The sequence below is a fragment of the Oncorhynchus masou genome, chromosome 18 (genome assembly GCF_036934945.1).
Source record: "Oncorhynchus masou masou isolate Uvic2021 chromosome 18, UVic_Omas_1.1, whole genome shotgun sequence".
Taxonomy (NCBI): domain Eukaryota; kingdom Metazoa; phylum Chordata; class Actinopteri; order Salmoniformes; family Salmonidae; genus Oncorhynchus; species Oncorhynchus masou.
This window is the reverse complement of record NC_088229.1, coordinates 39,928,973-39,941,037: the sequence shown is the minus strand read 5'-3', so window position 1 is coordinate 39,941,037 and position 12,065 is coordinate 39,928,973. Positions and strand designations below refer to the sequence as shown.

The 12,065-nt window shown below is 49.6% G+C and overlaps 1 protein-coding gene across 1 annotated transcript; it reads right to left on the bottom strand.

Moving 5' to 3' along the window:
• Window positions 1–269: 269 nt before the first annotated feature.
• LOC135504579 (tRNA (34-2'-O)-methyltransferase regulator WDR6-like) lies at window positions 270–11,934 on the bottom strand. Its single transcript, XM_064923289.1, is given in 7 exon segments — window positions 270–1,118; window positions 1,281–1,397; window positions 3,011–3,088; window positions 3,258–4,582; window positions 4,585–5,924; window positions 11,187–11,320; window positions 11,805–11,934. Coding segments are annotated over 7 exon segments (3,702 nt in total). The 5' UTR covers window positions 11,807–11,934; the 3' UTR covers window positions 270–412.
• Between the last annotated feature and the right edge of the window lie 131 nt (window positions 11,935–12,065).

The following is a 12,065-nucleotide window of genomic DNA, read 5'->3' as shown; positions in this document are numbered from 1 at the left end:
CACACTGACGGATGCTGGATGAAAGGCAATCGGAGACGTGAATAAAATATTCATGTTCATCTACTGCAGTCCTGCCCCACCTAAACCTGTGTACTGACCCCCATCCAGACCTCCATTTCACATTACAGAGGTGGAGTACATTACTACCCCCCCCCCCCACACACACACACGTCAGTTGATTACTCCCACTTCCTTAGCCCTGACTGCCACACCAGCAGAAGCAGTACACCACAAGCAGCCATACATCTATAAATCATTTGAGAAAAATATCTTGATTTAAATTAAGTTTATTTCAAAATTCAAATGTACATTATGAAATGAAGGCGTTTGGGTTCTTTGGTTCATTTAGACCGTGAACCATTTCAGATATTCAAATAAACTAATCTTGTTCACGGGTCCACTTCACAACAGGTCATGTTGTCTTGTCACCCAGACAACGCTGGTGTAAAGACACTTTCACACACTCCTCCCTCCCTCCCACACAGCTCCTTCTCCCAGGTTTGTCCTCCCTGTTCCCTCCATCCTCCATGTCGGTCACCTTCAGCAGCTGTAACCCCTGTCCACAGACAACCACCCAGCCCCTGTCCCCACATCCAGACACAGACCCAACCCCAGCCTCAATCCAAACCTCCAGCCCTGCTGCGTCTGCCACATGGGACACGAGCGCTCCCTGTTGGCTGAGTCCGGTAGTGGCCAGCCTCCACAGACACACCCTCTGGTCAGGGGATGTGGACACTAACAGGCCTGGGCTCAGCATCCTCAGGGCGGTAAGAGGGGCAGCGTGGGCTAACGCCACTGACCACTGAGACTGGAGCTGTAGACACACTCTCCTGCCCCCTACCGCCTCCCCCTGGTACTGCACCCTGATGAGTGCTACTGACAGCTGTCCGTCATCTCCTCCGCTGGCCAATGTTATCCGGGCTCCGTCTGTATGTCCCACCCCAAGGCCCTCCTCCCATACGGCCAGGGTGTTGACTCCACTCTGGTGGGCGGGGACTGTTAGACAGGGGCTGGTTGGGGCTAGGGCCGCAGTAGGGGGCTTGTCTGAGTTGGCTACGGTGCTCATATCCCACACTGCTATCCTTCCATCTGTGGCTGCGCTGAAGAGGAACACACGTCTGAGGGAGACAGAGAGGTGAGAGAACGTTCGGCTGATGTTATTATGAGGAGGTCAAAATGACGATGAGGGAAAATGTGGGTTATTCAGAACATGAATAGCATCTTGTGTTGCATTGCCTTTGCAACCTGTCATGGAGCCGTCAGCCCCCCCAGTGCCTCACCGATTGCCGTGGCCATCCTCCAGGCTGCAGGGGGCGATGCTGAGTACACATCTCTCATGGTGGAAGGTCTCCCACAGGAGCTCAAACTTTCCCCTCAACTCACTGACTGAGAAGAGCCTGAGAGAGGAAGAGAGAGAGAGAGAGAGAGCAAGAGAGAGAGAGAGAGAGAGAGAGAGTGACAGACAGAGGAACTAGAAAGAAAGAGAGAAGAACGAGAAAGAAAGAGAGAGAGAGAGAGAGAGCAAGAGAGAGAAAGAGAGAGAGCAAGAGAGAGCGAGAGAGAAAGAGCAAGAGAGAAAGAGCAAGAGAGAGAGAAAGAGCAAGAGAGTGAGTGAGAGACAGAGAGGACCGAGAAAGAAAGAGAGAGAGCAAGAGAGAGCAAGAGAGCGAGAGAGAGAGAAAGAGCAAGAGAGAGAGAAAGAGAGAGACAGAGAGGAACGAGAAAGAAAGAGAGAGGACCGAGAGAGAGAGAGAGAGAGACAGAGAGGAACGAGAAAGAAAGAGAGAGGACCGAGAGAGAGAGAGAGAGAGAGAGAGAGAGAGAGAGAGAGAGAGAGAGAGAGAGAGAAAGAGAAGATAGAGAGAGAGAGAGGACCGAGAAAGAGAGCGAGGGAGAGCAAGAGAGTGCAAGAGAGAGAGAGAGAGAGAGAGAAAGAGAGAGGACCGAGAAAGAGAGAGAGAAAGAGAGAGAGCAAGAGAGAGAAAGAGAGAGAGCAAGAGAGAGAGAGAGAGAGAAAGAAAGAGTGAGAGAGAGAAACAGCAAGAGAGAAAGAGAAAGAGAGAGAGAGAGAAACAGCAAGAGAGTGAGAGAGAGCAAGAGAGAGAAACAGCAAGAGAGAGAGAGAGAGCAAGAGAGAGAGAGAGAGGAACAAGAAAGAAAGAAAGAGAGGACCGAGAGAGAGAGGACAGAGAGAGAGAGAGAACAGAGAGAGAGAGAGAGAGAGAGAGAGAACAGAGAGAGAGAGAGAACAGAGAGAGAGAGAGAGAGAGAACAGAGAGAGAGAGAGAGAGAGAGGACAGAGAGAGAGAGGAGAGAGAGAGAGAGAGAGGACAGAGAGAGAGGACAGAGAGAGAGAGGACAGAGAGAGAGGACAGAGAGAGAGAGGACAGAGAGAGAGAGAGAGGACAGAGAGAGAGGACAGAGGGAGAGAGAGAGGACAGAGAGAGAGAGGACAGAGAGAGAGAGAGAGAGGAGAGGAGAGAGAGAGGACAGAGAGAGAGAGGAGAGAGAGAGAACAGAGAGAGAGAGGACAGAGAGAGAGAGGACAGAGAGAGAGAGAGAGAGAGAGAGAGAGAGAGGAGAGAGAGAGAGAGAGAGAGAGAGAGAGAGAGAGAGAGAGAGGAGAGAGAGAGAGAGAGAGAGAGAGAGAGAGAGAGAGAGAGAGAGAGATACTTTAGGAAAGGGGTCAAATAAAAACACTAGGTCCTAATCTTTTGTGTACCTCATGAATTTGTCTGGTAGAATAATGATAGTGTACCTCATGAATTTGACTGGTAGAATAATGGCAGTGTACCTCATGAATTTGACTGGTAGAATAATGATAGTGTACCTCATGAATTTGACTGGTAGAATAATGGCAGTGTACCTCATGAATTTGTCTGGTAGAATAATGATAGTGTACCTCATGAATTTGACTGGTAGAATAATGGCAGTGTACCTCATGAATTTGACTGGTAGAATAATGACAGTGTACCTCATGAATTTGACTGGTAGAATAATGATAGTGTACCTCACAGCTCCATCACTGCAGGCCAACGCCAGGAGGACTGACTCTGTCCCATCATCCACCACGGCAATGGACATGTACCTGAAAACACAAACAGCAGAGTAAAACAGCAGATTGTGCTTGTGAGAGAATGGGCAACTGCAAGACAGGATCTGTGTGTTGGTGTGTTCTGGTAGAAGGCAAGGGAATGTCTTTGTATGATTTAATTGAATGAAAAGCGAGCATTTATATAAAGTACAAGTTCAAACACCTGGTTTCTGCGTCCATTTTCACAGTCTTGTGTCGGTTCCGCATTCTCTCCCACTGATCGTCCAATCGGTGGCTGGCCACCTGTATCACCTGACAGGAGGGCAAGCCTGACTGTCCATTTCCTCCAATCAGCAGCCGGTAGCACTGCATCTGTGCCCGTCCACCTGCAGATACCAGCAGGGCAGAGAGGGACTCTGTCTGTTTATCTGTCCCTCTGTCAGTCCTTCCATCCAAACGTTTGACTGCTGTCAGAGTCCGAACATTCGAGATGTGGTCGGTGATGACCGACAGCACTCTGACTGCGCCCGTCTGCGGTCGGACCGCCAGGACGGTCAAGCTAGTGTCCTCTCCTCCGGTCACCAGCACCTCCCAGTGGCCCTCTCCAGCCTCCCCCACTACCCCCAAGCGACACACACAGCCCACTCCCCTGCCGTGCAGCCCCTGTCTCAGGTCCAGGCTCCCTGCCCGGCTGGGTGCTTCCCCAGAGGGTTTAGAGGCCAGGACCACCCCCTGCTTGATGAACACTAGGGCCCCCTGGCCCATAGAGAGGCCGTCCTGGTGGGGGCAGTAGCTCCAGGATCGATGGCCTCCTCCACAGGGCACTGAGAGCAGCTTCTCCTGCCTCACGGGGTCCCACACCACAAAGTGGACCGAATGGAAGCCCACGATCACAAAGCGGGCCTCTTTCCCACTTCCTTCTGGTTCCTGGGCCCTCTGCTCCTCTTCAGAGTCCTGGGGTTCCAGAAGCAGAACTCTCTCCAGCCACTCCATCCCCCTGCAGGCCCGCTGGACCCTCAAAACCTCCAGTCCCTCTGGTCCAACCCGGAGGACTCTCACACAACCATCTCTCCCCGCACTGTACAGCAGCCCCCGGTGCTCCGACACCCACGTCACCCCCTGCTTTCCGTGCATCCCGAACAGAGAGCTCACAGGCTGGAGGGTCAGCCCTGCCCTGCTGGCCTCTCTCTCCTCATCCTCCTCTCCGACTACCACGTCCCCCTTTTCATCATGGATTTCAACCAGCCCATTGTGTGCCTCTCTTCCCATCTCTTCATCCTCATGCTCTTCTCCAGCTCCCCTCTTCTTCTCTTGGTGGTGTTCAATCTCTTCAAACAGCAGCAGTGATCCTCTCCTGTCGCCACATACCCACAGTGCCCCCTGTGGGCGGTTGAGGTAAACTACAGCAGTGAGCCAGCGTTTGGCACAGGGAGGCAAAAGGAGAGGACGGAGTGGTTCCACCCTGAGAGCCAGTCCAGTGTCTCTCATCTCTACCTCCACCTGCCAACGATGGACCAGGCCCTCTGCTCCGGATGCCAGCAGGTACCCCCTCCCCCCTGCCCCTCTGCCTGGCACTTCACCCACAGCACACTGTGAACTTTCCCTGGCCCTGCCCTCAGCAACACCCCCGCGCCAGGCTGCGACAGGGGGAAGACCTGCACCCCTCCACTGAGGCTGCCTAAAGCACACAGCCCCTCCCTGGATGCAGCAGCCCCCCAACCCCTCACCTGTAACACCTCCATCACACAGTAGGACTGGAACTCAGGGCCCCCCTCCCATAGGAGACCCCACCGCCCCCCCTCATAGAGGTAGACCTCCCCATGGTCTGTGTTCACCACCACCCTGCCCTGGATCCAGTGCCCATCCCCCACCACACCCACCACCTTGGGGACGCCTCGGCCCTGGAAGCCTAGGTCCACCAGGATCTCTGTGTCCCCCTGCCCTCCCTCGGCATTTCTCTTCTCCTCCTCCCCCCCCACCCGCCACAGGCGGATCCCTCCATCTGCCCCTCCAGTGGCCACCCACCTGCCCTGCCCGTCCCCTCCCTCACTGACTGCCAGCGCCCTCACCCCCCCGGACCGGTGGCCTTTCAGTGTCCGAGCCACCCTCCCCCCACCTCCCCAGTCCCACAGCAGACAGGCCCCGTCTTCCCCAGCGCTGTACACCCGTCCAGGGGACAGCTTGACAGAAAACACCCTGGCTTGGTGTCCATACAACACCCGCAGACACGTCGGGCTGGGGTCTCCACACCCCCCTCCAGCACCCCACAGGTCCCCCACCCCCCAGACCCTCACACTGCGGTCGTCCGAGGCGGAGGCCAGCCAGCCAGTCTCCCGGCGGTAACAGAGGCTAAAGATGACGCCACTGTGACCTGGCAGACGCCTCTCTACTGGGGCCTTCCCGCCCGGCTGTGCCCCTCCTGGCCTCCAGAGCACCAGCTGGTTGAACACTGTCCCCCCAACCAGGACAGAGTCCTCCCAGTTCCCACCCAGGAGCAGGGCGGAGTACAGCAAACACCCCTCCTGGCAAGAGCAGAGGGCCAGGACGCAGCCCTCAACAGGATCCAGCAACAGAGCAGCGTTGTGGGCCAGAGCCACGCCGAGGAGTGGACCTTTCTCTCCAGAGACCCAGCGGACATCCAGGGCCCAGTCGGGCAGCTCCATGAGGGGGCCCAGCGGCTCTAGCCTCTGCCCTCCAGCACTCAGCCTCAGCAAGCGCACAGCCTTCCCTCCAAACACTACCACCTCATCGTCTGGGTCACTGGTCCGTCTGTCTCCTGTCTGTGGTTTGGGACGAATCCCATGGATGCGGTAGTTGAGGAGCACGCTCAGTGAGGTGGAGGCTTTGGACTGAGATTGGAGGCGGTACACTGTCAGGATCGGACCCTCACCTGTATGGACGCATGCACATGTCAGATATCTAATCACACTTAATGACAGCGCATAGGAAGGGACAAAGGAAGAAAGGAAGGATACAATTTATAATTATTTGGAACATGGCCCAGATCAGATTGATCATGCAAGGGTTTTTATTGTCACAATGACTAGCACAGTGAAATACCTTTCTTGCAAACTCAAAACCCAACAATGAAATAATCAATAGCAATGTAATACGAGAAAACACACATGAGAAATAAGAAGAAATATGAAGAACACAATAAGTAAGTAACATACTATATACAGGGTCAGTTCAATACCATGCTATATACAGGGTCAGTTCAATACCATACTATATACAGGGTCAGTTCAATACCATGCTATATACAGGGTCAGTTCAATACCATGCTATATACAGGGTCAGTTCAATACCATACTATATACAGGGTCAGTTCAATACCCTATATACAGGGTCAGTTCAATACCATACTATATACAGGGTCAGTTCAATACCATACTATATACAGGGTCAGTTCAATACCATACACAGGGTCAGTTCAATACCATACTATATACAGGTCAGTTCAATACCATCATATACAGGGTCAGTTCAATACCATACTATATACAGGGTCAGTTCAATACCATACTATATACAGGGTCAGTTCAATACCATACTATATACAGGGTCAATACCATACTATATACAGGGTCAGTTCAATACCATACTATATACAGGGTCAGTTCAATACCATACTATATACAGGGTCAGTTCAATACCATACTATATATACAGGGTCAGTTCAATACCATACTATATACAGGGTCAGTTCAATACCATACTATATACAGGGTCAGTTCAATACCATACTATATACAGGGTCAGTTCAATACCATACTATATACAGGGTCAGTTCAATACCATACTATATACAGGGTCAGTTCAATACCATACTATATACCGGGTCAGTTCAATACCATACTATATACAGGGTCAGTTCAATACCATACTATATACAGGGTCAGTTCAATACCATACTATATACAGGGTCAGTTCAATACCATACTATATACAGGGGTTCAGTTCAATACCATACTATATACCGGGTCAGTTCAATACCATACTATATACAGGGTCAGTTCAATACCATACTATATACAGGGTCAGTTCAATACCATACTATATACAGGGTCAGTTCAATACCATACTATATACAGGGTCAGTTCAATACCATACTATATACAGGGTCAGTTCAATACCATACTATATACAGGGTCAGTTCAATACCATACTATATACAGGGTCAGTTCAATACCATACTATATACCGGGTCAGTTCAATACCATACTATATACAGGGTCAGTTCAACACCATACTATATACAGGGTCAGTTCAATACCATATTTACAATGTGCAGGGATACTGGAGTGATGGAGGTAGATATGTATAAAGGGGGGACTAGGCAACAGGATAGAAGATAAACAGAATAGCAGCAGCTTGTATGTGAGTGGATGTGTGGGTGTGTAGAGTCAGTATAAATGTATGTGCATATTATGTGCGATTGAGCAGATGGAGTGTGTGTGTGTGTGTGTGTGAGTGTGTGTGTAGGGCCCTCTGAGTGTGCATAGACAGTACAAAAATATAAATAAAAGGTCAACAAAGATGTAAGCTTAACTCATATAGTCTGTGTAGCTATTTTTGTTAGATTTTTATTGCTTGTGGATAGAAGCCGTTCAAGAGTCTGTTGGTGCCAGACTTGATGCACCGGTATGGCTTGCCGTGCAGAAGCAAAGAGAATAGTCTATGGCTTGGGTGGTTGGAGTCTATAATGATTTTCCGGGCATTTCTACCACACCGCTTGACACAGATATCCTGGATGGTAGGGAGCTCGGTCCAAGTGATGTACTGGGCTGTCCACACCAACCTCTGTAGCACCATGCAATCGAGGGCGGTGCTAATGCTATGCCAGGAAATGACGTAGCCAGTCAAGATGCTCTCAATGGTGCAGCTGTAGAACCATTTCAGAATCTGAGGACTCATACCAAATCTTTTCAGTCTCCTGAGGGGGAATAGGTTTTGTCGTGCCCTCTTCACCACTGTCTTGGTGTGCTTGGACCATGTTCTTTATCGGTGATGTGGACACCAAGGAACTTGAAGCTCTCAACCTGCTCCACTGCATCCCCATCGATGAGAATGGGGGTGTGCTCCGATCCTCTTTTTCCTGTAGTCCACAATCATCTCCTTTGTTTTGATCACGTTGAGGGAGAGGTTGTTGTCCTTGCAGCACACGGCCAGGTCTCTGACCTCCTCCCTATAGGCTGTCTCGTTGTTGTCGGTGATCAGGCCTACCGCTGTTGTGTCATCGGCAAACTTAATGATGGTGTTGGAGTTGTGCCTGGTCTTGCAGTCATGAGTGAACAGGGAGTACAGGAGGGGGCTGAGCACGCACCCCTGAGGGGCCCGTGTTGAGGATCAGCGTGGTGGATGTGTTGTTACCTACCCTTACCACCTGGGGGCGGCCGTCAGGAAGCCCAGAATCCAGTTGTAGAGGGAGGTGTTTAGTCCCAGGCTCCTTAGATTATTGATGAGCTTTGAGGGCACTATGGTGTTGAACGCTGAGCTGTAGTCAATGAATAACATTCTCACATAGGTGAGAGTAGGTGAGGTTCCTCACATAGGTGAGGTTCCTTTTGTCCAGGTGGGAAAGGGCAGTGTGGAGTGCAATAGAGATTGCATCATCTGTGGATCTGTCGGGGCCTTATGCAAATTGGAGTGGGTCTAGGGTTTCAGGGATCATGGTGTTGATGTGAGCCATGATCAGTCTTTCAAAGCACATCATGGCTAAAGACGTGAGTGCTACGGGTTGGTAGTCATTTAGGCAGGTTACCTTAGTGTTCTTGTGCACATGCACTATGGTGGTCTGCTTAAAACATGTTGCTATTACATACTCGGACAGGGAGAAGTTGAAAATGTCCGTGAAGACACTTGCCAGTTGGTCAGCGCATGCTCGCAGTACACGTCCTGGTAATCTGTCTGGCCCTGTGGCCATGTGAATGTTGACCTGTCTAAAGGTCTTACTCACATCGGCTTCGGAGAGGGTGATCACACAGTCTTACAGAACAGTTGGTGCTCTCATGCATGTTTCAGTGTTATTTGCCTCGAAGGGAGCATAGAAGTAGTTTAGCTCGTCTGGTAGGCTCATGTCACTGGGAAGCTCTGGCTGTGCTTCCCTTTGTAGTCTGTAATGGTTTTCAAGCCCTGACACATCCGCCGAGCGTCAGAGCCGGTGTAGTACAATTCAATCTTAGTCCTGAATTGATGCTTTTCCTGTTTGATGGTTCGTCGGAGAGCATAGCAGGATTTCTTTTAAGCTTCCGGGTTAGAGTCCCGCTCCTTGAAAGTGGTAGCTCTAGCCTTTAACTGAGACCGGATGTTGCCTGTAATCCATGGCTTCTGGTTGGGGTATGTACGTACGGTCACTGTGGGGACGCCGTCATCGATGCACTTATCGATGATGCCAATGACTGATGTGGTGTACTCCTCAACGCCACCGGAGGAATCCCAGAACATATTCCAGTCTGTGCTTGCAAAACAGTCCTGTAGCTTAGCATCTGCTTCATCTGACCAGATCACTGGGATCTTGGCCTGTTCCAGAGAAAGCAGTATATCGTTCGCGTTGGGCTCATCAGGCTCGTTACAGGAAAAAAGGATTCTGCCAGTCCGTGGTGATTAATCGCAGTCCTGATGTCCAGAGGTTATTTTCGGTCCTAAGAGACGGTAAGTTTAAAAAAGTTACAAACAACGCAAATAAACTAACAAAAAGCTTCTCCCTTCTTCTCCGGCGCCATTCTAACAACCTCCTGAGCATCTTCACGACTGTGTGCGTGTGTTTGGACCATTTTAAGTCTTTAGTGATTTTGACAACGAGAGACTTGAAGCTCTCGACCTGCTCCACTGCAGCCCCATCATTGTGAATGGGGGCATGCTCAACCCCCCCCCCCCCCATCTTTCCTGTTTCCTGTAGTCCACGATCAGCTCCTTGGTCTTAATGACGTTGAGGGAAAGGTTGTTGCTCTGGCACCACACTGCCAGGTCACTGACCTCATCCCTGTAGGCTGACTCATCATCGACTGTGATCAGGCTTACCGTTTTCACTAAACATGGTGATGGTGTTGGAGAAGTGTGTGGCCATACAGTTGTGGGTGAACAGGGAGTACAGGAGGGGACTAAGCACACACCCCTGTGTGGCCCCTGTGTGGAGGGTCAGCGTGGCGGAGGTGAAGTTGCCTATCCTCACCACCTGGGGTCGGCCCATCAGGAATTCCAGGATCCAGTTGCAGAGGGAGGTGTTCAGACCCAGAGTCCTAAACTTGGTGACAGGCTTGGAGGGGACAAAGGGTGTTGAATGCTGAGCTGTAGTCAATGAACAGCATTCTCACATAGGTATTCCTCTTATCTAGGTGGATGAAGGCACTGTGGAGAGCAATTGAGATAGTCTCATCTATGGTATAGACATTGGAGTGGGTCTAGAGTGTCTGGGATGTTGGAGTTAATGTGTGCCATAACCAGCCTCTCAAAGCACTTCATGATTACAGATGCGAGTGCTACGGGGCGGTAGTCATTGTGGCATGAAGCCTCAGTTCTTGGGGACAGGAATGATGGTGGTCATCTTAAAACATTTTGGGATTACAGACTGGGACAAGGAGAGGTTGAACATTACTGTGAATATGCCTTGCAGCTTTGACAAGGCAGTAAGGACAGTCTTGTATTGTCTAGCCCGGGATTGGCTAATACATCACGGGCTAGTTCGACCTTTGCTAGCTGTTCCAGCTCGGAGAAAGACATTGATAAGTAGCTAGCATAAAGCAGAGATCATCAACTACATTCGGCCACAAGCCTATATTTCTTGAGGGCATGGTCAGGGTGCCGAAACATAATTACAAATAATTTGTACACTGCAAATTGACCACAAGAATCCCAAACAGATATAATATTTGACTAAAACCTAATCATTTCAAACCTTGCTTACATATGTATATGATCAGATAAATCTCTTTAATATGTGTGGAAATACTTTGGAACAGATTTCCACAATCAAAATCACTTGATATAAGATGTACTTTCCTTCCAAATCAAGAATAAAGAAAGTATCATCAATAACAGGTTAGTTGAAAGTTGAAAAATGGGCGCAGGCGCTTTCCATTAGCCAAACTGTGACGCTGTATGAGCCATGGCATATCAGTTATAACTACGTAACTAGCCAGGGATCCCCTACCTGTCAGCAGGCACTCCTCCCTTAGGAACTCCAGAGCGGTGACAGGGACTACCAGGGCTGCCGTCTCAATTGCCATCATCACTGACATTGACACACTCCCTGCGGAAAGCCTCTCATCAACAGCACCCGATAACCTGGCACACATACAGAAACATTAACTTCAGCTAGTAATCTTCTCATCCCTCCCCCCAAAAAATTATTTTGCATAGTGAGATGACGTCAACCTGTCAGCTAGCTATGTGTGTGCGCTTGATAATTTGGGGCTTTGGTTGGTATTCGTTATCTTATTATTTCAATGTTTCTCTTATGAATGAAAACCCGAAAAAATGAGGTTGTCATTGCCAATCAGTGCAGCACAGCGATATTCACAATTTATAGCTATCTAACTTACAATAACCTCTGATTTCTTGTCAACACCAGGGGAGGAAATACAACATAGCCGAAAACAAGCTAAAAACTTTTTATTACACTAGGTAACCAACTACTTAGGTAGTCACGCAGATGAAAGGGAGTTAGCTAGCTAGCTAACGTTAGCAAGTTATAACAATATTTGACTTAGGGTAATTAGCTAGTCATGTCTAGGCTACTGTCTTGGAAATAACATGGGTAGTTACTTACATATCTATCTAGATGCCAGGAAAATATTTTCATTTCTTGACAACAACAAAAAAGTATTCATTGTCCTTTCGTGAATTTGTTCTGTTCTTCTCTCTGAAGAACTAGCTAGCTTCCCATGCGTTTTCCGCACGCATCCAATCAAACGTGGCCACACTGACATAATGCATCGCACTTTGCAATAAAGCGGACAGCCATTGGTTAAAAAAGAGTCGAAAGTGCTATTTGCGTAAAATACGCAGGTTTGTTGTTTAAATTTCGCAT